Below are 23,504 nucleotides of genomic sequence, written 5' to 3' on the forward strand. Positions count from 1 at the left end.
TTGGGCTTAACTTATCTAAATCTAGGATGAGCTGGGCTCTGTGGCTTGCACTTGTAGTCCCATCTACTCTGGAGGCCGACGTAGGAGGATGACTTGAGTCCAGGAGGAGTTCAAGGCCAGCCTGGGCAACATAGGGTGACCCCAGCGGTAAAAAAATTAATAAAAATAGAATAATCATCCACTTACCCAAACCAATTCCCCCTCCCAACTTCCTTATCCTTTGGGTGGCCTTATCTGGCCCTTCTTCATGTCTGTCACCTTCTTTCTTAGTTCAAGCCCATATTCCTTAGTTCAGGTCTCTCTTACTTGCCCTAAGTGGTCCTTCCACCTCCAGCACTTCACCCCTACTCTGAGATGGTCACTAGCTCCCATAGATTTGCATTGTAAAATGGAAACCCTTCCCTTTGTCCAGACCGTGACCTGGCTTGCCTTTCCATGTGAATCCTCAGTGCCCCAAGGGCTAACCAGTGTTCTAATGGTTGTAGCTTGGCACAGCTGCTTTAAACCAAGTGGTTCTGTCTAAACTAAAATGCTTTTCCCCATACTCCCCAGCCAAAACTACACTCGTCTTCTGCATCTCTTTCGGATGGCCCACATAGAAAAACAGGACTTCATGTGCGTTCCTGTAATGTATAGCTTAGACCTTGAACAAAATCAGCCAGTGGTTTTGAAATTGAATAAACAAATGAATTACTTGTCCCATTTCTTTAATTGTAAAAATAGAATTAGAAATGATTGGAAAATTATCACAGATATATTTGTATTTCTAAAACTACTGGTCATTTCTAAAGATAAGAAAAGGTTCCCAAAAAAGCAAATGAATTTATTTGAGAAAATGACTAAAATACAATTCTGTGGATGTTATTTAATTTCCTCTTACATATTTAAGAAGACACCAAAGAATATAATTTGTGAGTTATAGTGCTAAGGCTTAGATAATTTAAGGTCAACAAAATTCTTAGCTTGATCTTTGAAAGAATACCTGATCCACCAAAGAGGAAATGTGCACCCTGCCTCAGATATTATTACGTGGAAGTGAGAAAAGCTTCATAAAATTACAGTAACATGACTTCTCTAGGGAAAACAGAGATCATCAGTTGAGGAAAATTAACTACCAAGTTCATTTTAAGGTAATCTAAATTTTCTTCATTACACAAATGTCTTTGGAAAGGGAATGAAAAATATAACAAATATAAATCCTTATTTTTCATAGGAACTTTAATTTCTTTTTCCAAAGATAAATTATTCTTTGAAATAAGTATTCCTAGAAATGTTAACAGGAGGCATTTTGATGAAATGCTCATATTCTCATGCAAACTCAGCGCTGGGGTTGTCTTAGTGCAACTAGCAAGGCTTTCTTTGCCTGTATCGTGTCCACTTCAGGCAACCGGTAAGGAATAAAGTCATCTAAACTTACCTAAAATGTTCATGTTTTAGAATTACCCATAATTATTATCTTCATTCCTTTAATAATGTTGAAAAGGAAATATGTATTTTTCCTTCCCTCTCCCATCCAGCTTTTTCTCAGGCTGTTTTCCATGGTTGGGGGAAGAGGAAGGACAAATGGGACTCCTTCCAGGGACATGGCCAGAGCAGTTGACAAGGCCAAGTCGACAGTATGAGCTGAAAGAAATAAATTCTTTGTGGACAGAAGAACTGCCTGAAGGTCTTCAGAGGCAAATTCTACCACAGCGGAAATTCCACTTCCAGCTGGAGTGGTTTGCCTTGGCTTTTTAGGGTCTACCTGTCTGTAAAGGTCACCCTCATCAATGCACTTAATTCCCATTTTTAACAGCAAAAATATACATTTCTAAAAGATGGTGAAAGGAAGCTATTCAAGTATATAACATGCTTTACCTTAATCAAATATTGACTGAGGCCTCATAGTGTCATCTCTCGTGAACATTTCAACAAGAGCAGAATCCACCTGGGTCATCAGAAGGTATCATGTGCCTGAAACAAAATGTCAAAGCAGTGGTAATAGGATGTAATGAGTGATGGGTGTTGTGAGAAAGACACTTGAACTAAGATCTGGAAAGTGAGGGAAGCGAAGCTCACAGGAGCAAGGGGTGCCTGCTATTGAGGACTTAAAACACACATGGGGAGGTGAGGCAAGAGCCACCATAGGGGCTAAAGGTGGGACAGTGATGACAAACAAAAGATGATTTGGTGATTGACAAGCCAAAGAAGACTCAGGTTTGCCACTGACCAGCACATAGCGTTAAGCAGGTTACCTCACCTCTTCCAGCTACAAAATGAGCATATTCTATTACCCCTTCATAGGCTGCCAGGGTGGCTTCAGGGAGGAGGGGGTTCAGCATAGTGCCTAGCATGGAGTCACTTCTGAAAACCTAACAATTACCTATTATGTTTTGAGGTGGATCTTAAAAGTTGAGCAGGATGGTAACAGGAGATGGCTGCAGAGGGCAAGGGATTTTAGGCTAAGCAGCCACTGTGTGTGTGTGTGTGTGTGTGTGTGTGGTGTGTTCAGAATATAGCATTGTGTTTGTGTGTGTGTGTGTGTTCAAAATACAGCAAATACAGCAGCCCAGCCAAGGGGTATTGATGACCTGTAAGGCTTTGGGAATTATTCCATCAGGCACCACTGTCCAATAGAAATATAACATGAGTTGCATATGTAATTTGAAATTTTTTGTAGTCACATTTTAGAAAGTCAAAAGCAATAGGCAAAATTAATTTTAATAAGATATTGTATTTAATTCAATATTTCAACATATGATCAATATGAAAATTTATTATTGAGGCATTTTAAATTTTTTTTGTATTAAGTCTTCAAAACCTGGAGCATATTTTCTACTTACAAAGCATCCCTATTCAGACTTGCCACATTTCAGGTGCTCGATTGCCACACAGGGCCCGTGGCTGCTATACTGGATGGCTCAGCCATAGGGGGGCTTTCCTGTAATAATAGCATGGTTTTCCTTTAATGTTAGTCTTTTTCTCTCTCGTACCCCAGAGAGGGAGATGGCAATGCCTTTCTCTAGTACAATTAATTTAAAGAAAAAAAAGGAAAGGAAAAAGGGAGGGAGAAAAGAAGTACTCCAGGGCACTATCTTCACAACTGGCCTAATCCTGAGGTTTTCACAAATGAAAACTCAAAGGGTTTTGGGAGATGCTGGAACATACTTTGACCCTTTTAGATTATACTAGCAGAGATGCTCTAGAAATCTTGCACAAAGAAACTTATTTTACTTTGAGTAACTCCAAATTTTCCAGGTTATTAGGATTACAGAACAATGTTTTTAACACTTTCTAAGGTTGAGAATTCATTGTTTTATAGGAAAAGCTGTGGGGAAAGACTGGACAAGCCTAGATTTGAGTTCCCCATGGTAGCTACTGACACGTTGCTGGGCTTGCTAGATAGGGAAGTACAGGGAATTGGAATGAGAAAGCTCATAGCTGGGTGAGTAAATTCTTAGCCTGAGCCAACACCAGAGATGTGGTCCAGTCATGAAGATAACACGGGCAGGGTTCACCACCTAATGAAAATCAATCAAATAGGTCACTGAATCTTTTCATCTGTGAAGCTTGGAAACACTAAGGCAGGATGAACTGAACCAATTTTACCTCCTTTAAGAGAAGATCAGGGAAAATAATATACCCAAGATCACAATTAAGGATCCAAAGAATAATGCATCTATAGTCAACATGTACAGAATAGAAAAGAAAGGCTTTAGTGAGAGATGAACTCTACCAATAGCAGCATTTCAAAATGGCACCCAGCAAGTGGCCTGCATGTGCAAATCTTCAAAAAAAGATTCAGTGGGCTGGGTGCAGTGGCTCATGTCTGTAATCCCAGCACTTTGGGAGGCCACAGCGGGCAGATCACCTGAGGTCAAGAGTTCGAGCCCAGCCTGGCCAACATGGCGAAACCTCATCTCTACTAAAAATACAAAAATTAGCCAGGCGTGGTGGCGGGAGGCGGAGGCAGGAGAATCACTTGAACCCAGGAGGTGGAGATTGCTGTGAGCCAAAATCGCACCACTGCACTCCAGCCTAAGCAACAGGGTGAGACACTGTATCAAAAAAAAGAAAGATTCAGTGATACTAGGTAATGATGAGTAATGTTCATATGAACCTTCTAGATGATGCTATCAAAATATGTGGAAAAATAAGCAACTACTTCAGTTTCTAGAGTTGTGACTACTGGATTAAGAAAAATTAAATCTAGTTGTATTTCATTTTCTTTAAACTGTTATTACCTTGTAGGTTTTAATTTATAAATTTCTTTATAAGGACTTCAGGGTTTCTATGAGAACAGCTACTCAGGATTTCTCACATCACCTCGCACCTACTAGATGCTTAATCCACATTTGGTTAATTCATGAATAATTCTGATCAAGACAATCCCCTTCATAAATTTGGCTTTCCTCCATAGAAAAATTAAATTAAAATTTAAGACAATTTAGAATCCTCAAAGGTAGAAACACTTCAGTTGTCTTTAGAGAAATTCTAGTTTGTTGAGAAACCAATGTAAGTTTTAAAAGAATTTGCATTTCTCTTAGGAACACATCCCTGTTAAAGTTCAATAACCCATTTAAACCACAGGCACTTTGCTGAGGAAATGCTCTTGTGTACACATGCAGTGACACTGGCCCAGGAAGGTCAGGACAGCATCCCAAGTTGTTCCAGCTGCTTAACCCGGACTCGCAGGGAAGTCTCAGTCAGTCTGTTTCTGTTTTTAATATGTGATTATATTTCTTCTTACAGAAAAGCACCATTTGTAAGCGGCTATAGTGTTTTTGTTTCTGTAGTAATATCTTAGTTTCTGTAAGATGTCGTAGCATATGTCATACATATTCAGTGCAAGTTCAGCTTCGTGTCTATTTTTTAGATTGTTTGGGTTTGGCTGTTTATTGTAGTTTTCAAGTAAAAACCCCTTTGGAAGTTGACCAATAGCATTTTGCCTGGTGAGTTTTTTTTTCCCCTCAGGTCCTCAGAAACCTTAGTTTTAAATACTTGTGGATGCTACTGAAGCAATATTAATGAAAACTGGATTTTTTATGACCCTCTATTTTGCCCATGAGATAAGGGTGTCAGAGATCTAAAACAATACAGTCTGATGTTAGAAGGGGTTCTAGGCTGAAAAACAGCCTAACTATTGAGATCCTGCACGTGACAGCAAATCCACTTCTCTATGAGACCAAATGAGCATTTTTTTCAGCCTCCTTAGAGTGCCATTGTGTCAAATCAGAATTGGAAATATATCCTAGAATGCTAAAACTCAGTCAACAAATGTTAAAATGCACATACCTACCCCATGCATCATGGGCAAAGGAAAAAAAGACCAGCACCCCCAAACAACACACGCTGAAGCAACATCACTAAGCTCCAGAATCTCTATGTTTAAGGGTCCACAGTGTCGTCATTTAAGGATTTTTCAAATAGACAAAATGGCACATGAAAATATGAAATGAAGGGCTGGGCGCAGTGGCTCAGCCTATAATCTTGCAGTGAGCCGAGGTTGCACCATTGCATTCCAGCCTGGGCGACAGAATGAAGCTGTCTAAAAAAAAGAAAGAAGAGAAGAGAAAGAAAGAGAAGAGGAGAGAAGGAAGAAAAGAGCAAAGAAAAGAAAGAAAATGAAAGAAAAGAGAAAACAAAAGTAGGTTAGGGCAAAGTGCAACACACACAGGCACGTACACATCCAGGAGGAATGTATATAGGAGTTTGACCTTTTCTGTTTTGTAAAATGAAGGATTTGGTCCATAGTAAAGATTTTCAAAATGGGCCTCTATATGGACTTATTCTCAGGGATTCACATATGCTCCTCTGGAATGTCTGAAATCCAGTATGTTTTTATATCAAGGATAACATTTACTAATTAATCAAATTATATTCTGGACTAACTACAGCAATGTTTTCCAAGCTGTAGGTCATGATCCCCCAGTGAACTGTGGTTCATCAAGGGGTGAAGTTGGGTATATCCAGCGTTGTTTTAAATAAAAGTGAAGAAAATGGAAAATATTAGAGTGTACGGTTGGTAGTAACAGTTAAGTATTGTTCTACAAAATGTTTGTTTCTGTTTTGTATGTATATGCCTGGGTATGGATCATAATGTGAAATATATTTATTACCATGGATGGATGGTCAAACGTGTTTGAAAGCTATGAGTCAATAGATTCCTGTTCTCAACCTTCAGTGCACATTGGAATCACGCAAGGAGCTTCAAAAATAGGGTTCCCACCCCCAAATTGATTTGGGATGTACTCTGGGCTGGGAGCTTGCTTAAAGCTTCACAGGTGTGCAGCCAGGTTGGAGAATCCCAAAGAATTGAGCCTTGGGACCAAGTTCTGCCAAGTAATTTCAGTGCCTGCCTCTGAGTTTGAGTTTATTTAATTTGCCTTGGGGCCAAATCATCCCATAAACTGAGATTGTTGCGAGGTATGAAGATGGTCAGAGGAGGCTTCACACATAGTCAATGTTTTTTGTTTTTTGTTTTTTGTTTCCCCAAAGTGAAGGCCAAATGCAGTGTAATGGGGGAGGATGAATGAAAGCTGCTCAGTAGTTCAGATAGAGAAATGTAGTGGGAGAATTCAAAGAGAGAGTGAAAGAGATTGGAATCATTTGAATTGTATGAGCAATTCCAGCTGCCATTCCACTCAGTGAGTGAATGTCCCAGTATCAGCATGACCCAGGGCACTGGAGTCTGCTGTTTCCCCAGGTGGTCTCAGTTTATAGGTGCCTATCACTAGTGTGAGCCTCTGCACACAGCAAATTAGCTGTCAGGGTAATTTTTGACTTGTTCTCTCATGTAAGCCCTTCCTCTCTTAGAATATGCAGGCCCACCGTATTTATGATGCAAGAGTGACTTAGTTTCAGGAAGACATTATCCCTTGCATTAATTGAGTTACTTTTAATTATATTCATTTACATTCTTGTTCTTATATAATTTAAAATTGTGCTTGGTTTTATAACTATGTAAAAGCAAGAATATAGGCCATTTACACCTAGTTATTTTATTTTTACATACTTATTTAATACCATAATATAAACCATGCAACAGGCTCCCTTTATTCTGTGTGATTTGTGAAGCTCGCCCTCAATACAGTGGGGCAGTACATTGAATCCAAGGCCTACCTATTAGTAAAGATTAGAAGACATTGTGAAGTGATGTCGACGTAGCTTAATGTTTATTGGGATGATTTTGAGTAGTCCTATCTGTGTGTGAAGCAGGGGTTCAGAGGAAAATCTGGATTAAGAAGGAAAGTGGGATTTAAATGATTCCTGAAAAATGATGATGATGATGATCACTAACATTGACGGTGGTGGCAGTTCACATTGTTTGAGCATTTACTAAATAACTTACGATGGACCAATGGTTTCTATGGATTATTCTACTTAATCTTTTTTTTTTTTTTTTTTTTTTGAGATGGAGTCTCGCTCTGTTGCCCAGGCTGGAGGTGTCTTGGCTCACTGCAACCTCCGCCTCCCGGGTTCACGCCATTCTCCTGCCTCAGCCTCCTGAGTAGCTGGGACTACAGGCACCCGCCACCACCCCTGGCTAATTTTTTGTATTTTTAGTAGAGATGGGGTTTCACCATGTTAGCCAGGATGATCTCGATCTCCTGACCTCGTGATCCGCCCACCTTGGCCTCCCAAAGTGCTGGGATTACAGGTGTGAGCCACCGCGCCCGGCCTATTCTACTTAATCTTTAGAGCAATGCTTTGAAGTATAATAAATGCTATTACAATTACCCTATTTTTTATATAAGAACCCAGGTTAAGTAATTTGCCTGAGCAACTCATCTGGGACTGAAGCCCAAGTATGTTGCATCCCAGGCCAAGAGCTGAATCTTCTCAAGGAAGAGGAGAGGGACAGGGAGGATATACCACGCCAGAAAGCTAACATGGACCCAGGCATGAAGGGAGGGATGTGTGTGCAACTGTGTGTGAGAGTTCCAGGGGAGGAGACGGTGGGGAAGTCAGAGGCCAGTTATAGAGCCTGACAGAGGAGCCAAGACTATGAAGTATTAGGAAAGCAGTGGGAAAAAAAGAATGAGATAATCTTCTTATACCGATGTTGGGAGTTTGATAGGACATCCTGAGGATAGAACAAGCAGGAGAGTGGAGCACATGAGAAACATATTTAGAAAAGAAACACATACACGTGAGTGTGTGTGCATGTGTGCATGTGTGTGTGCGTGTAATAGGATATTGGAACGCACAGAAGCAATCTGGAAAGATATAATTTAAATTACAAAAATGCCCACTTCTGCCAAGGATATAGGAGTTAATGGTGATGATCAAAGGGAACTTGAGCTTTGATCTAATATTTGCATTTTCAAGCAAGGTGACTGCATTCATGCATGTACTTAGGTAATTTTGAAAAGGCTAGGATACTGATTCAAACAGTAAAAAATGAAACATAGGATGATATAGGAATTTTTTTTTTTTTTGAAATGGAGTCTCACTCTGTCACCCAGGCTGAAGTGCAGTAGCATAATCTCTGCTAACTGCAACTTCGGCCTCCTAGGCTCAAGCAATCTTCCCACCTCAGCCTCCCAAGTAGGTGGGACCACAGGTGTGTGTCGTTATGCCTGGCTAATTTTTTGTATTTTTGGTAGAGATGGGATTTCACCATGTTGCCCAGGCTGGTCTCAAACTCCTGAGCCCAAGCGATCCACCTGCCTCTGCCTTCCAAAGTGCTGGGATTATAGATGCCAGTCACTGTGCCTGGCTATATAGGAATTTCTTATTCTGATTAGTCCCATCTCCAGAATCCTAGACTGGAAGATTCTGGGATCCTTTTTGTAGGAAGCGATGTGATGCAAGGGATAAGGGAAAGAAATGAATTGTCACTTAACTGATGGGAAAGACAGGATGCTTGTTGATTAGTTCCATTCATGAAAGACCATTTAGAGTTTTTAAAATCTGAGCATTGGCACAGGGATTTAGAGGGCATTCTGGTAAAGAAATCTCCCTCCTCGGTTTCCTGGTCCAGAGGTGGAGGACCAGGAATGGGAAGGAAAGGCCATCACTGCGTTCTCATTTCGCAATGTCTCCTTCCAGAGCCAGACAAGGAAGCAAGTCCTCTGTGTGGTTGTTCATTGTGTTTTTAATATACATACAAAACCCTGAATGGTCAATTTTTGTGTTGTAGATGGAGACGAGAGATCTGGACTTCTGAACGCCTATCAGAAAAGATAAAATGTGCAAGCCCTTCAGAACACTGGGGAGGTCAGGCTGAACTGCAGTGGGAGAGGAGAAGAGATGCTGGCGTGAAGGGGTATGTAGCAGCAAGACCATAAACCCAGTGTGCGCCACCCCAGCATTTTCTTCATTTCCAAGCTCATCAGTGTGATTGGGAATATCATGTGCTATAGTTGTGGTATGTGGCTGTGGAAGGGACTTTGCTCTGACAGAGCAACAGGGAGGATGTTTTCCAGCTGTCTGAGGGATTCTGTCCATGATACACTGGCAGCAGGGCCACATCAAGATAGGACAAGTTAGGAGCCCACGAGCATAAAAGGAAATCATTCACATTTTCAGAGCACTCATCATGGGCCAAGCACAGCTTTAAGCACTTTAATGGGTTAGTTCATTCAATTATCACAACACCACCACGAGGTGGGCACTGCTGTTGCCCCGTCTGAGGGATGACACCACCGCCGAGTACAAAGAACCTGGCAATAACTGAAAGAGGACATGGCAGTAATGATTCTACTTCTCTTTCTTCAGTTCCCACCACCTTGCTTCCTGTTCTCTACTTTTTGTAGATTTTTTTTCATAGAATTATAAATCTTCACATTGAAAGGAAATTGCATCGACGGGATTTCAGTATAGGCCACTATGGCAGATCATATTTTTCAACATAGGTCACGGTCACGGCTCCTCCAAAACCTTGCTACTCCTCCATCAAGTGAAGAGGTCTATTTTCCCTTTCCTTGAATCTGAGCAGGACCCAGTGACTGCCTTGACATAAAGAATGTGGCAAAGTGATGCCGAGTGACATCAAAGTCTTGATTAGCAAAGGTGACGGGGCTTCCACGTAGCTCTCTAAATCCCTTAGGATACATGTCCTTGAGACCCACCCACCATGTTTCTGGGAAGCCAGGCCCTGCAGAGAGGCCACATGTAGGTGCTCCAGTTGACAGCCCCACTGACATGGGACTTAGAAGGCTGGCTCCAGCCCCCAGCCTTTGAGCTGCCCCCACTGATGCTAAATCAAGCAGAGATAAGCTGCCCCTGCTGAACCATCCCTGCCGAGCCCTGCTCCTATAGCAGATTCATGAGCAAAATAAACACTGTTGTTTTCAGCTATTTCATTTAAACCCACAGCAACACTGTTTGAAGTGTAAGATATCATTACACTTGTTTACAAGTAAGAAAACAGAAGTTGAATGAGATGAACTGACTTACCTAAGGCCACACAACTATTGAATGTGTTGCTGGAGTTTCAACCCGGAGCTGCCTGATTTCAAGCTTGTGAGGTTCACCACTGCTCTAACTACACATTCTTCCTGGGCTGGAAGCTGGGCCTTAGCTGCCCTGTAGACACAACTGCTCTCAGAGAAAGCAAACCCTTGCAGAGTAAGAGGAATAAGAGAGAAAAATGTTAGAGAACTATCTCTGCACAATATGTTGTTGCTCTATTTCTTAATTTGGACCCTGGTTGTGTGCCTCCTCTTCTGACTTAAATGTAGAGTTCTCTCAGGAAGCTGTCTACCTTCCCTCCATGAATTTAGATCCTGTGGTATCTGCTCATATTACACAATATTCTTTTCCTTATCATGTAAAATAATCATCACGTGATTCTTTATTTTATTTTATTTTATTATTATTATTTTTTGAAATGGAGTTCTTTTTTGTTTGTTTGTTTGAGACAGAGTCTCGCTCTGTTGCCCAGGCTGGAGTGCAGTGGCGCAATCTCGGCTCACTGCAACCTCTGCCTTTTGGGTTCACGCCATTCTCCTGCCTCAGCCTCCTGAGTAGCTGGGACTACAGGCGCCCGCCACCACACCCGGCTAATTCTTTTGTATTTTTAGTAGAGATGAGGTTTCACTATGTTAGCCAGCATGGTCTCGATCTCCTGACCTCGTGATCCGCCCGCCTCGGCCTCCCAAAGTGCTGGGATTACAGGTGTGAGCCACCACGCCCGGCATCATTATGTGATTCTGTGATCAATGTCTCTATCCCTAGTTTTATTTCGGGAAGGCCTGGGATTGGTCTGTCTTTCCTATTCTTCACCTCTTTTCTTCTAGCAAAGACCCTTACCTGAGCAGATACCTAATAAATGCGTGTTAAATAAACACCAAAGAGCATTAGATGTGAATTTTCTTGATAATAATGATGACAGAGTAAGGAAGTGCATAGTTCCAGGTATAAATACTGAAGTCTTATCATGATGTTGTAGGTTTGTCTTTTGAGGCCAAAGATTTCTCACTTCCTCTGTCCTTCCTATTACATAAAACATCCCTGTGTTTGACTTTCATAAATAAATAACTTCAATAAAATGCAATTGTAAAATAAACAATAGCAGGAACTGCCACAGGACTCTGAGATACAATATTTCATTAGGTTATCCGAGCAAAAAATATTTTCAAGAAGGGAAAAGCCAATATACAACATTGGAGAACTGATGACCACAGCATCCGTTGTCACATTTAATCATCACAACAGCCCTATAGAGGTGGGATTGTTATTATTCTCATTTTACAGATGGGGAAACTGAGTCTCACGAGGTTAAGTCACTTACCCTACATCACCCAGTTAGGCAGCGTCAAGGCAAAATTTGGAGCAGGCTGGGTGACTTCATTGGGCCCTGTCCCGAGCACCCCGTGCTTAGGTGACCTACATGCTTGGCAGAAAGAGCTGCCCCTACCAGGTATGGCCAGGCCAGGTGTGGTGGCTCATGTCTGTAATCTCAGCCCTTTGGGAGGCCAAGGCAAGAGGATTGCTTGAGGACAGGAGTTCAAGATCAGCTTGGGCACTATCTCTACAAAAATTTCTTTAAAAAAAAATAAATAAAGTATAGCCAGAGCTCCTGGGGCTTGACCTCCCTCCTTTCCCCTTGCCACAGTGTGACTAAAGGTCTGGAGTGAGGCTGTGTTATAGAAAGGCAGGCTGGAGGGATGACATCACAGGAGAATTCCTCGGCAAGCAGTCAGTCAGCCACCTTTGGGTAGTCCGTACTTTCACCTGGGTCGCTAGGGATAGTTAATTTTAATACCAACTGAGTGACCCATCCACTTCTCCACCTTGACTGAGTCCTGAAAGCCCCCTCAAAAGCTAGGTTTTAGTGCCCTATTTCATGGTACGCCAAGGAGTGCTCTGACACCATCTAGAGCAAGCCCTAGTCATCTGCATACCTGAGGGAAGTCTTCCAGTCCCTGCTGAACCCTGTTGGAAACAATGTATCCTCTCTTGGACACAGTCCTTTGAAAATGCCTCCCATGCCTTGGACCTATACTCCAAGGAGCACAACATAACCAGCCTCTCCCACTAGACCCCTCTTTTATCTTCTCTTGTTCTCAGGCTTCTCCTGTCCTCAGTGCAATAGAACTTCATTAACTAAATATAATTAACGGAGAATGCTTTATTGTTCCTGTTGTTCTACCTGCTCACTGATTAGTGAAAAAGGCCAGCACTGCCATCTGTGGGCTGAGAATTGTAAAGTGACTTAATGAAGATGAAATGTATTCCTTTCTCTTCATTCCCTTTTACCTTTTTATTTTCCTCAATTCTACCCTGTTCTTTCAACCCTAGCAGATGCAGCTTAGAAACCTGATAGTAATAAGGATAAGCAAGTCTTGCCGGAAAATAACTAGCATTTATTGAAAGCTTGTTGTGTGCAAAAAGAACAAAGCTAGAGGCATCACACTACTGGAGTTAAAACTATACTACAAGTTTACAGTAACCAAAACAGCATGATACTGGTACAAAAACAGACACATAGACCAAAAGAACAGAATAGAGATCTCAGAAATAAGACCACACATCTACAAACATCTGATTTTTGACAAACCTAACAAAAACAAGCAATGGGGAAAGGATTCCCTATTTAATAAATGGTACTAGGAAAACTGGCTAGGCATATGCAGAAAATTGAAACTGTACCCCTTCCTTATACCTTACACAAAAATCAACTCAAGATGGATTAAAGACTTAAATGTAAAACTCAAAACTAAAAATCAGATCTTTGTTCTTTTTGCTTCAGATTGTCTTACCTATACAGACTCTTTTGGTTCCATGTGAATTTTAAAGTAGTTATTTTTTAATTCTGTGAAGAATGTCAATGGTAGTTTAATGGGAATAGCATTGAATCTATAAATTGCTTTGGGCAATATGGCCATTTTCACGATATTGATTCTTCCTATCCTTGAGCATGGGATGTTTTTCCATTTGTTTGTGTCTTCTCTGATTTCCTTGAGCAGTGGTTTGTAGTTCTCCTTGAAGAGGCCCTTCACTTCTCTTGTTAGCTGTATTCCTAGGTATTTTATTCTCTTTATAGCAATTGTGAATGGGAGTTCATTCACGATTTGGCTCTCTGCTTGTCTATTGTTGGTGTATAGCAATGCTTGCGATTTTCGCACATTGATTTTGCATCCTGAGACTTTGCTGAAGTTGCTTATCAGCTTAAGAGACTTTTTGGCTGAGACAATGTGGTTTTCTAGATATAGGATCATGTCATCTGCAAACAAAGGCAATTTGACTTCCTCTCTTCCTATTTGAATTCCCTTTTTATCTTTCTCTTGCCTGACTGCCCTGGCCAGAACTTCCAATACTATGTTGAATAGGAGTGGTGAGAGAGGGCATCCTTATCTTGTGCTAGTTTTCAAGGGGAATGCATCCAGCTTTTGTCCATTCAGTGTGATATTAACTGTAGGTTTGTCATACATAAATGGCTCTTATTATTTTGAAGTATGTTCCATCAATACCTAGTTTATTCCGAGTTTTTAACATAAAGGATGTGGAGTTTTATTGGAGGCCTTTTCTACATCTAGTGAGATAATCATGTGGTTTTTATCTTTAGTTCTGTTTATATGATGAATTACCTTTATTGGTTTGCATATATCGAACCAGCCTTGCATCTCAGGGTTGAAGCTGACTTGATCATGGTGAATAAGCTTTTTGATGTGCTGCTGGATTTGGTTTGCCAGTATTTTATTGAGGATTTTTGTATCAATGTTCATCAGGGATATTGACCTAAAGTTTTATTTTTTTGTTGTATCTCTGCCAGGTTTTGGTATCTGGATTATGCTGGCCTCATAAAATGAGTGAGGGAGAAGTCCCTCCTTTTCAATTGTTTGGAATAGTTTCAGAAGAAATGGTACCAGCTCCACTTTGTACCTCTGGTAGAATTCCACTGTAAATCCATCTGGGTTTTTTTTTTGTTTTGTTTTGCTGTTGTTGTTGTTTGTTTTGGTTTGGTTTTGGTTGGTAGGCTATTTATGACTGCCTCAAAATTTCAGAACTTGTTATTGGTCTATTCAGGGATTCAACTTCCTGGTTCAGTCTTGGGAGGGTCTTTGTGTCCAGTAATTTATCCATTTCTGCTAGATTTTCTAGTTTATTTAGGTAGGCACTATTCTTATCCTCATTTTACAGATGAGAAAACTGAAGCACTGAGAAGTAAAGTTACCTGTGTGTCATGGCGTCTGGCACATTCAAGTGTTCAGTGAGTGTTAGTTACTATTTATTACAATGAGATTTAGCTTTGGTCAAAAATTGGGATGCGAGTATTTATATGGGCAAGGATGCCCTGAAGCACAATGAGGGAGTAGGGAGTGGCATACAGAGGGCAAAGAGGCCATACAGTCTGCGACATGAGCAGGTTACCACTGTGGGCACCGGGGCTCAATCCCACCATCACTACGACAGACTGTGTAGGATTCATCTTCGAATAGTCCAACTATGGGACTCAGAAGTTAGGATATTCTTAGAAGAAGTTATAGGGACCTTTTTTTTTTTCTGAGTTGAGGTCTAACTCTGTCACCCAGGCTGGAGTGCAGTGGTGCGATCTCGGCTCACTGCAACCTCCACCTCCTGGGTTCAAGCAGTTCTCCTACCTCAGCCTCCTGGGTAGCTGGGATTACAGGCACGCACCACCACACCCAGCCAATTTTTGTATTTTTAGTTGAGACAGGGTTTCGCCATGTTGGCCAGGCTGGTCTCAAACTCTTGATCTCAGATGATCTGCCCGCCTTAGCCTCCCAAAGTGCTGGGATTACAGGCATGAGCCACTGCGCCTGGCCCAAGTTATAAAGACTATTTTTTTTTAATTATTATATTTTAAGTTCTGGGGTACATGTGCAGAACATGAAGGTTTGTTACATAGGTATACATGTGCCATGGTGGTTTGCTGCACCCATCAACCCATCATCTACATTAGATATTTCTCCTAATGCTATCCCTCCCCCAGCCCCCTAACCCCCGACAGGCCACAGTGTGTGATGCTCCCCTACCCTGTGTCCATGTGTTCTCATTGTTCAGCTCCCACTTATGAGTGAGAACATGTGGTGTTTGGTTTTCTGTCCTTGTGATAGTTTGCTGAGAATGATGGTTTCCATCTTCATCCATGTCCCTGCAAAGGACATGAACTCATCCTTTTTTATGGCTGCATAGTATTTTATGGTGTATATGTGCCACATTTTCTTTATCCAGTCTAACATTGATAGGCATTTGGGTTGGTTCCAAGTCTTTGCTATTGTGAACAGTGCTGCAATAAACGTGAGTGTGCACGTGTCTTTACAGTAGAATGATTTCTAATCCTTTGGGTATATAGGCAGTAATGAATGGGATCACTGGGTCAAATGGTATTTCTAGTTCTAGTTCCTTGAGGAATCGCCCCAGTGCTTTCCACAATGGTTGAACTAATTTACACTCCCACCAACTGTGTAAAAGCATTCCTATTTCTCCACATCCTCTCCAGCATCTGTTGTTTCCCGACTTTTTAATGATCGCCATTCTAACTGGCGTGAGATGGACTTTTTAAAAAGCAACTATGAACATCATGATTATATCCTGTACGTTACCACCCATTTTTCCAGGGAAGGAAAGAGGAGAAACCTACTATGCACTATTCCCCCGGCTTCCTATACTTCCCCTTTGCTCTGGCATCAGCTCTTACATGTGCAACAAACCATCTCCAAACTCAGTAGGAAAACTGAGCTGGGTGCGGTGGCTCACACCTGTAATCCCAGCACTTTGGGAGGCTGAGGTGGGAGGATTGCCTGAGCACAGAAGTTTGAGATCAGCCTGGGCAACATGGTGAAACCCCATTTCTACAAAAGATAACAAAAATTAGCCAGGCATGGTGGTGTGCATCTGTAGTCCTAGCTAATAGGCAAGCTAAGGTGGGAGGATTGCTTGAGTCCAGGAGCTCAAGGCTATAGTGAGCCATGATTGCACCACTGCACTGCAGCCTGGCCAACAGAGTGAGATCCTGTCTCAAAAAAAAAGACACGAAATTGATAATAAGTATCTGTTTAGCTCATGCAAACAGAGGTTAGCTGGGATCTGGCAGATCTAGGTTGGGCTCAGCTAGGTGACGCTGCTTCCTGCACAGGTTCAGCTAGGCTTGGCTTCCCACTGATGTCTGGGTTCAGGCCAGCAACACTTAGCGCACTCTAAGTCCAGGTTGGTGGGCGTGGCTACCTGAGGAAAGCTCTCCTTGTGACAATGGCAAAAGTGCATAAATATAAGTGGAAGCCCAAGAAACCTTGTAAAGCTTGTGCTTGGAATTGGCACACTGACATTTTTGTATTATTCTATTAGCCAAAGCAAGTCACATGGCCAAACCTAAGTCAAGAGGCAGAGAAATGTGTTCTGCCTTTGCTGGAGGAGTTTCCACTGTTGACCTTGGCTTAAGACCAGTAAGGCAATCTACCATGCTTCCTCTATCTTCTGCCAAATTGGGCAAACATGATGTGAAATTTAAGTCTTTACCAGTGCTAGTTTTAATTATCACTTTTGGCAAAATCCCAAAACCTTAATGATATTCTAAGTTGTTATTAATGGGAGATGAGATGATACTAAAAGCTGCACACCCTAAGGCTCCAGGAATCTCTTTATCTCAGACCTGAGCTGGGAATTGTTACTTTATCTTGTATGATGGCTTTGTTCACCTTGGAATCATGAAGTGTTTGGAGATGGTGAGCTTGTTCCTCCACAGTGACAACCTGTTAACACCTCAGCAGCTGCCTCAAATGATTAGACTTGGATTCAGCACACACCAGTTGCCCAAACTTGTCAGAATGAAATAAGAGCAGCAAGTAGAATGAAAAAATTGTCAGTCATATTGATGTGTGTGTTTTCCTAAATTTTAGGAGAAGGTTTTGGATTCTGCAAAAATGTCTTTTCTGTGCTTCTCTCAATACCTTGGCCCTCTCATCTGGCATGGATGCAGTTTAGCTGGAAGGAGAAGAGGCAAAGCTTTTATGTTGGTTGGAATTTGCAGCCATAAATTTACAGGACTTCTTCCAACTTAGCATGGAAAAGACTTGCAGTTTTACGCTTTTTGTGAGTTATAAGTCATAAAGCATATGCTAGGGGTGGCATCACTGTTGTGTTCTTGGCCATCTAAAGAAGGTCTGTGGAAGAAACCTAAGCCTTAAATGATTAAATGTCTTTCCAAACACTCATAAGTTATTTGTACTGTGTCCTTGCATTGGCTAAGCAAGCAAGCAAATGAACCCAGACCTTGATGCTAGTGTCTTACAGTGCATTCTAATTAAACTATGAATGAAATCATATGCCTTATGCATGCCGTTAAGATGCCCGCATGCTTAGTGGCTTGCTTCTGTTTGTATAAATTCACAGGCCACACCTGGCAGTCACAGGCTGCCCCTCTCCTCCCTGAGCCTGGTCCCCAGCAGGGCCAGAGAGGCCACCATGGCCCAGTGGGGGTCAGAGGAAGGGGAGTCGGGTGAAGGAAAGCTGAGAATAGGATCGTGTGTAGACACGGGCTGTGGCATGGCCCCTGCTTTGACCGTCTAGCTGTGCTGTAGGGCCAGGTGGGGCCTGGAGTGGCCTCAGCTCGGGTCTGCCATGAGCTCTTTCCACTCCCCAAAGGCCCTGTATAAGTAATGTCATTTTCTATTTGCACAGCAAAATGAGGGACACAGTTTTCTAAAGCACGAGGTGCCTCCCCTCCCCCAGCCCAACGGACGGTCTACCCTGGTTGGTGGGCCCTTGTTTGTGTCAGAGACAAAACACTCCACGGGGTTCCAGTTAGCTGTCCACAGGCCACTGGCAAGTGGAAACAGAGCAGCAGAGCCCTCTGGAGCCATGGAGGGCCGGCTGCTCGCCATGCAGTACCTACTCAGCTGCTGCTGGCCCCCTGTGGGTGGCAGTGTTAGCGATGTACAGAATCCTGGGACTAGTGCCAGCGACCCTAGGGATACCCTGGGTGATCTGGGCATACACTGCTATGGTGGCCTTTATGGTCAGGAGATGACATGCAGTGAAAAGAAGGGCAGAGCCGGCCCAAAGGGATGCGGTCCAGGGCGTGGTCCAAGGAAAGGCCAGAGCCACGATGCAGTCAGCACCCCAGGCTGGTGGGGGGCCTCATGTCACCCATGCCACAGGCCAGTCCTGGATTGCTCCAAACCCTCTGCCTAGGGTTCTGAATGAAATAAGCAGGTCTTTCGCATCAGGACCTAGGTGAGCTTCTGAAAAAAGCATCAAAAAGGAAGCCTCCTGAACTTCCCCAAGTGTCTGATGCAAAGCATGTCCATATACTTCGCAGCCGGGGCAGAAGATCAGGGAAAAACTCGGATGATCTGAATGATAGCAGTGAGCACCAGCAACCTACAGAGCTGCCCGACCAGGAAATTGTCAGACAGAAGCAACGCTTGCAGGCAAAGAAGGCTGAAGCAGGCCAAGGCAGGAATGAAACAGTCATAAATGTTGGAGTGAAGCGACTGACCTCCCCGGTCCACACCCCAGCCCAGCGTCCCGCATCTGCTGGAGGGTGGTAGACACCATGTGGAGGATGGGGACTTGGCAGTGGAGGAGAACATGGAAGCAGGATATGGCAGTCCTCTAGCGTCCCAGCCACAAGTCCTCCGAAGAGTGTGGATGACGATGGTGACTTAGGTGCATCCTTCGAATGTCCTGAGGGGGAGACTGGAAAAGCAGACATGCAATTGTGGGAAGAAATCAAAGGCATAAAGAACTCACAGCACAAGTCCAAAGTCTGATCAGCGAGCAGGCCTCTCTGCAGGGTGCAAGGGCACAGCTGGAGAGGGAGCTGCCGAAGCTACAGCCGACGCTTCCTGTTCTGCCTGATCTCCACCGAGAACACATGATGGGGCCTCATGGGAGTCCACAGAGGAGGACGCCTACTGCCTGGACCTTGACCAGAGACTTCACAAGGTGCACACATACATGAACCACATGTCACAACCCACAACCACTACAAGCAGATGGCCCAAGACCTGGCCCAGGAATTGAAGAAAGACACTTCCAGTTTTCAGAGGGAGATCCTCTTCCACCAGAGAACAGCCCAGGAAAGCTAGATGACTGCTGCGACCACTGAGACAGAACTCCAGGTGCTGCAGAAAGAAAATGACTACAACAGGCAGAAGCCGGCTGACTGCAAGGCCAAGTTGCAGCCTTTCCTGAGTGGCCTTTTGGCTCCCAGGGCTCCACCATCCACAACGCACAGGAGCCCAGAAGTGCCAAGAGGGGCCAGGCGTGGTGGCTCACAACTGTAATCCCAGCACTTTGGGAGGCCAAGGCAGGTGGATTTCTTGAGGTCAGGAGTTCGAGACCAGTCTGGCCAACATGGCAAAACCCCATCTCTATTAATAATACAAAAAAAAAAAAAAAAAAAAAAAGCCAGGTGTGGTGGTGCATGCCTGTAGTCCCAGCTACTTGGGAGGCTGAGGCATGAGAATCACTTGAACCTGGGAGGCAGAGGTTGCAGTGAGCCGAGATTGTGCCACTGCACTCCACCCTGGGTGACAGAGCGAGACTCCATCTCAAAGAAATGAAAAAAGAAGTGCCAAGAGGACCATGGGCTGCCAGGGCCCCCAGGAGGGAGGTGGGTCACAATGTGAGCGCTTGGGTCCAGAGCACCTGCCGATTTGATTCTGTTTTCCCTTTAGCCAGGTTCTGAATGCCCAGAGCCTCAGCAGAACATCAACCAGTGCTGCTCCCTTTAAAGCACTTTTGATTGCTCTCTCATTAGTTTAGCTACTGTTTATTGATGCTGAAATTGCTCTTATTGAAGTTTGATAGTGTTAAGATTATAAGGTACTTTTTTTTTTTTTGAGACGGAGTCTTGTTCTGTGTCGCCCAGGCTGGAGTGCAGTGGCGTGATCTCAGCTCACTGCAAGCTCCGCTTCCCGGGTTCACGCCATTCTCTCGCCTCAGCCTCCCAAGTAGCTGGGACTACAGGCGCCCGCCACCACGCCCAGCTAATTTTTTTTTGTATTTTTTTTTTTTTAGTAGAGACTGGGTTTCACCGTGTTAGCCAGGATGGTCTCGATCTCCTGACCTCGTGATCCACCCGCCTCAGCCTCCCAAAGTGCTGGGATTACAGGCGTGAGCCACTGTGCCCGGCCAAGGTACTGTTTTTCAAATAAAGATTGTTTAATATAAAAAAATAAATGCACAAGGATAAAGCAGAAAATACCAGATGTATAAACCAATTAGTAACTGTCGCTTCTTGGTGGTGGTTTATTTTGGTTCCCCTGAGACAAGGATTTAGATGCAGTAATTTATTTGCTGAGTGATTCCAGAAGGATGGAGGAGGGGTAGGGAAATGGGAGAGAGAAGGGAAAGAACGAGTGTTAAAGATCAGATGCCGCCATTGGCAACGGGGGCTCAGTGGTGCTGGGAGCTCTGCGAGGTGCTGGAGACCTCACCTCCGAGTGGTTTTACCCACAGAGTAAGGGAGATGGGGTGTTTATCCCCAACCTCCTTCCATCATTGGTGAGGACTGCTCCAAAAGGCAGTAACTTCCTGGCACTTCTGGCCACCCATGCGTGATTCAAGTATGCTCCTGTCACCAGAGAGACCTTAGGAAGAGACTCACGGGTACCTGCAGTGGGAAACCCTTGGCATGGATGGGAACAGTGGGTGTGGAGGGGACGACGGAGGCACCATTAGCATCCATCACAGGGTGCTCAAGAGATTTTGAGGCAAGGAAGGAACGAATTTGTAGCTTTTAAAACTGAATGCAGAAACTGTATGCCTACTAGGTCTTTGGTCTGAATGGGGAAATGAGAACTTATTGTTCATGGCTATTTGATTTACTTAAATTTGGGCACAATCATACAGCGAACCATTATAACCACTAAAAAATGAGGGCCATCTCCTATGCTAGTATGAAACTTTCTTTGAGTTATAGTTTTGAGTAGAAAAAAGCACAGTACCAACAATATTTAGAATATGCTCCCATTTTAAAAAAAGCTTTATTTGGGTATAATTTACGTACCATAAAATTTACCTATTTTAAGTGTACCAGTGTAGTGTTTTAGTAAATTTATACAGCTTTCCAGAAACTTTACATAAGTGGAACTATACCATATGTGGTCTTTTGTGCCTGACTACTCCCACTCAACATAATGTTATTAAAGTCATCCACGTTGTAGCAGGTATCAATAGCTTGTTCTTTTTTTTACCGCTGAATAGTATTTCATTGCATGGATTTATCACATTTTGTTTATCCATTCCACATTTAGACTGTTTTTAGTTTTATTGTTATAAATCATGCTACTGTGAACACCCACATACAAGTCTTTATGTAGACACATATTTTCACTTCTCTTGAGTAAATACCTATGAGTGGAATTTCTGGGTGATGTGTTAAGTTTATGTTGATTTCTTTAAGAAACTACCCAACTGTTTTCCAAAGAGACTGTACCATTTTATGTTCCCATCAACTATGTATGATGCTTCCAGTTCTCTGAGTCCTCATTGACAGTTGGTAATATCACTCTTCTATTTCAGCCATTCTGATAGATGTGTCGTGGCATCTTATTGTAGTTTTAGCCTTTCCCTACAGAGTAATGATGTTAAGCATCTTTTCATGTGCTCATTTGCCATTTGCATAGCTTCTTTGATAAAATGTCTGTTCAAATCTTTTGCTTATTTTGTGTTGGGTTGTTTTTCTCCTTCCTGAGTAGTAAGGGTTTGGATCATTGCAATTATTTTCTGTAAGTTCAAAATTATTTCCGAATAAAAAGTTAAAAAAGCAATTCTAGCTCCCGTCACACTGCAGCCCCCCCATCAGAATGGCATATTTGGGAATTGTTTCATAGCGTGGACATCCTCACTGAAAGAATCAAAAGGAAGAGCAAGATCAGACTTTAAATCTTGTGTTAAAAATAGTCATTGCCTGGTAACAATACTCCCTGGATTACTTTTTGTCTGTGAATAGGAAGTTGGTGGTTAAAATGTCCAGGTGTTGGGTAAAGAAAGACATGAGAGTGCTCATGATTATCTTCCTTTCTTTGGTTACTGCAGAAGTTACTCAGCTTCCTCAGCATTGTCCCTTTTGGTCGGATCAAGAGTCACTTGCTTTGTATCCACCTAACAGTGCGGGGTCAGATTCTGAGAATGGAGGAATTGAGGGGAGCTATTCATTCACCACCCCTGCAGGAAGAACACAGGCATTAGTAAGCTCAGCAGTAGACTTCCCCACTCTAATCCACTCCACAGTGGCCTCCCGCACAGTCAGCCCCATTTGTGGGGTCACCACTCTTTCCCTTGCCCCCAGATCACTACTTCTCTCTAGTTCTCATTTAATGAATCAACTGCATGCCTGCAGCTAATTAACTGAGTTCAAATTAATGGGCTAATCGGCCAACAGCAGATGAAATCAAGAAATATGAGGTGGAAAAGAAAGAAGTTCTGATCCATTTGCCATATCATGACTTTGGGTCAGTTGGCTTGTACTTCATGGCTTCTTTCAATTTTTTAAATATTTAATGAGTGTCAATGATTCATTCATTCTTTCTTTTATGGACACCTAATATGTACAGATACTACGTGAGGCTAGTGGGGCTTAGTAGTGAACAAAAGTGGTGGAGTACTTTCCCCTAAGAGGCTTCCATTTGAGTGGGAGAAATAGTTTATAACAACTGGGCAAATAAATATGTAATATGTATCAGGTTATAACAGGAATTACAAAGCGAAGTAGAACACAATAAAAAAGTAGAGACAGATGGGTGCATAAAAATTCTGGAAGGATGTACTCCAAAGGATTAATAAACAGACCTATAGCTTTTAAAATATATATCCTCTAAATGTTCTGTAACAAACATGTATTTTTTAAAAAATAAAAAGTTATTTTAAATATATAAAAAGCACTGGGTTTGAATGTCCCACATGATTAATTGTGTCACCTGTTGTATCATAATTTTATTACCAAAAATACTGAAAAAAATTTAACTGGAAAATAATACATAGTCTTTATTATCTGGGGTGTGGTTTCAACATATTTTAGGAATCTTGATATCTGGAAATATAAATAAATTATAGAAAACTAGACATGTTTATAAAATGCCTTCCAGATGGGTAATTTGAAA

At 42.6% G+C, this 23,504-nt stretch overlaps 1 protein-coding gene across 6 annotated transcripts in view; it reads left to right on the forward strand.

Annotated features, from left to right (window-relative positions):
• The window catches only part of RIN2 (Ras and Rab interactor 2), a 249,868-nt gene that overhangs the window by 32,922 nt on the left and 193,442 nt on the right, over positions 1 to 23,504 (forward strand). For 3 of the 6 annotated variants that reach the window (XM_063659448.1, XM_063659449.1, XM_063659451.1), the window contains exon 2: positions 9,125 to 9,250. In XM_063659448.1, the coding sequence (XP_063515518.1) occupies positions 9,125 to 9,250 (126 nt within the window). Of the gene's footprint in view, positions 1 to 9,124; positions 9,251 to 20,418; positions 20,538 to 23,504 lie in introns of those variants that run through there. The other 3 variants (XM_063659453.1, XM_063659452.1, XM_063659454.1) reach the window with 3 other exon arrangements.

Source organism: Pongo pygmaeus, chromosome 21 (assembly GCF_028885625.2).
Source record: "Pongo pygmaeus isolate AG05252 chromosome 21, NHGRI_mPonPyg2-v2.0_pri, whole genome shotgun sequence".
NCBI classification, from domain to species: domain Eukaryota; kingdom Metazoa; phylum Chordata; class Mammalia; order Primates; family Hominidae; genus Pongo; species Pongo pygmaeus.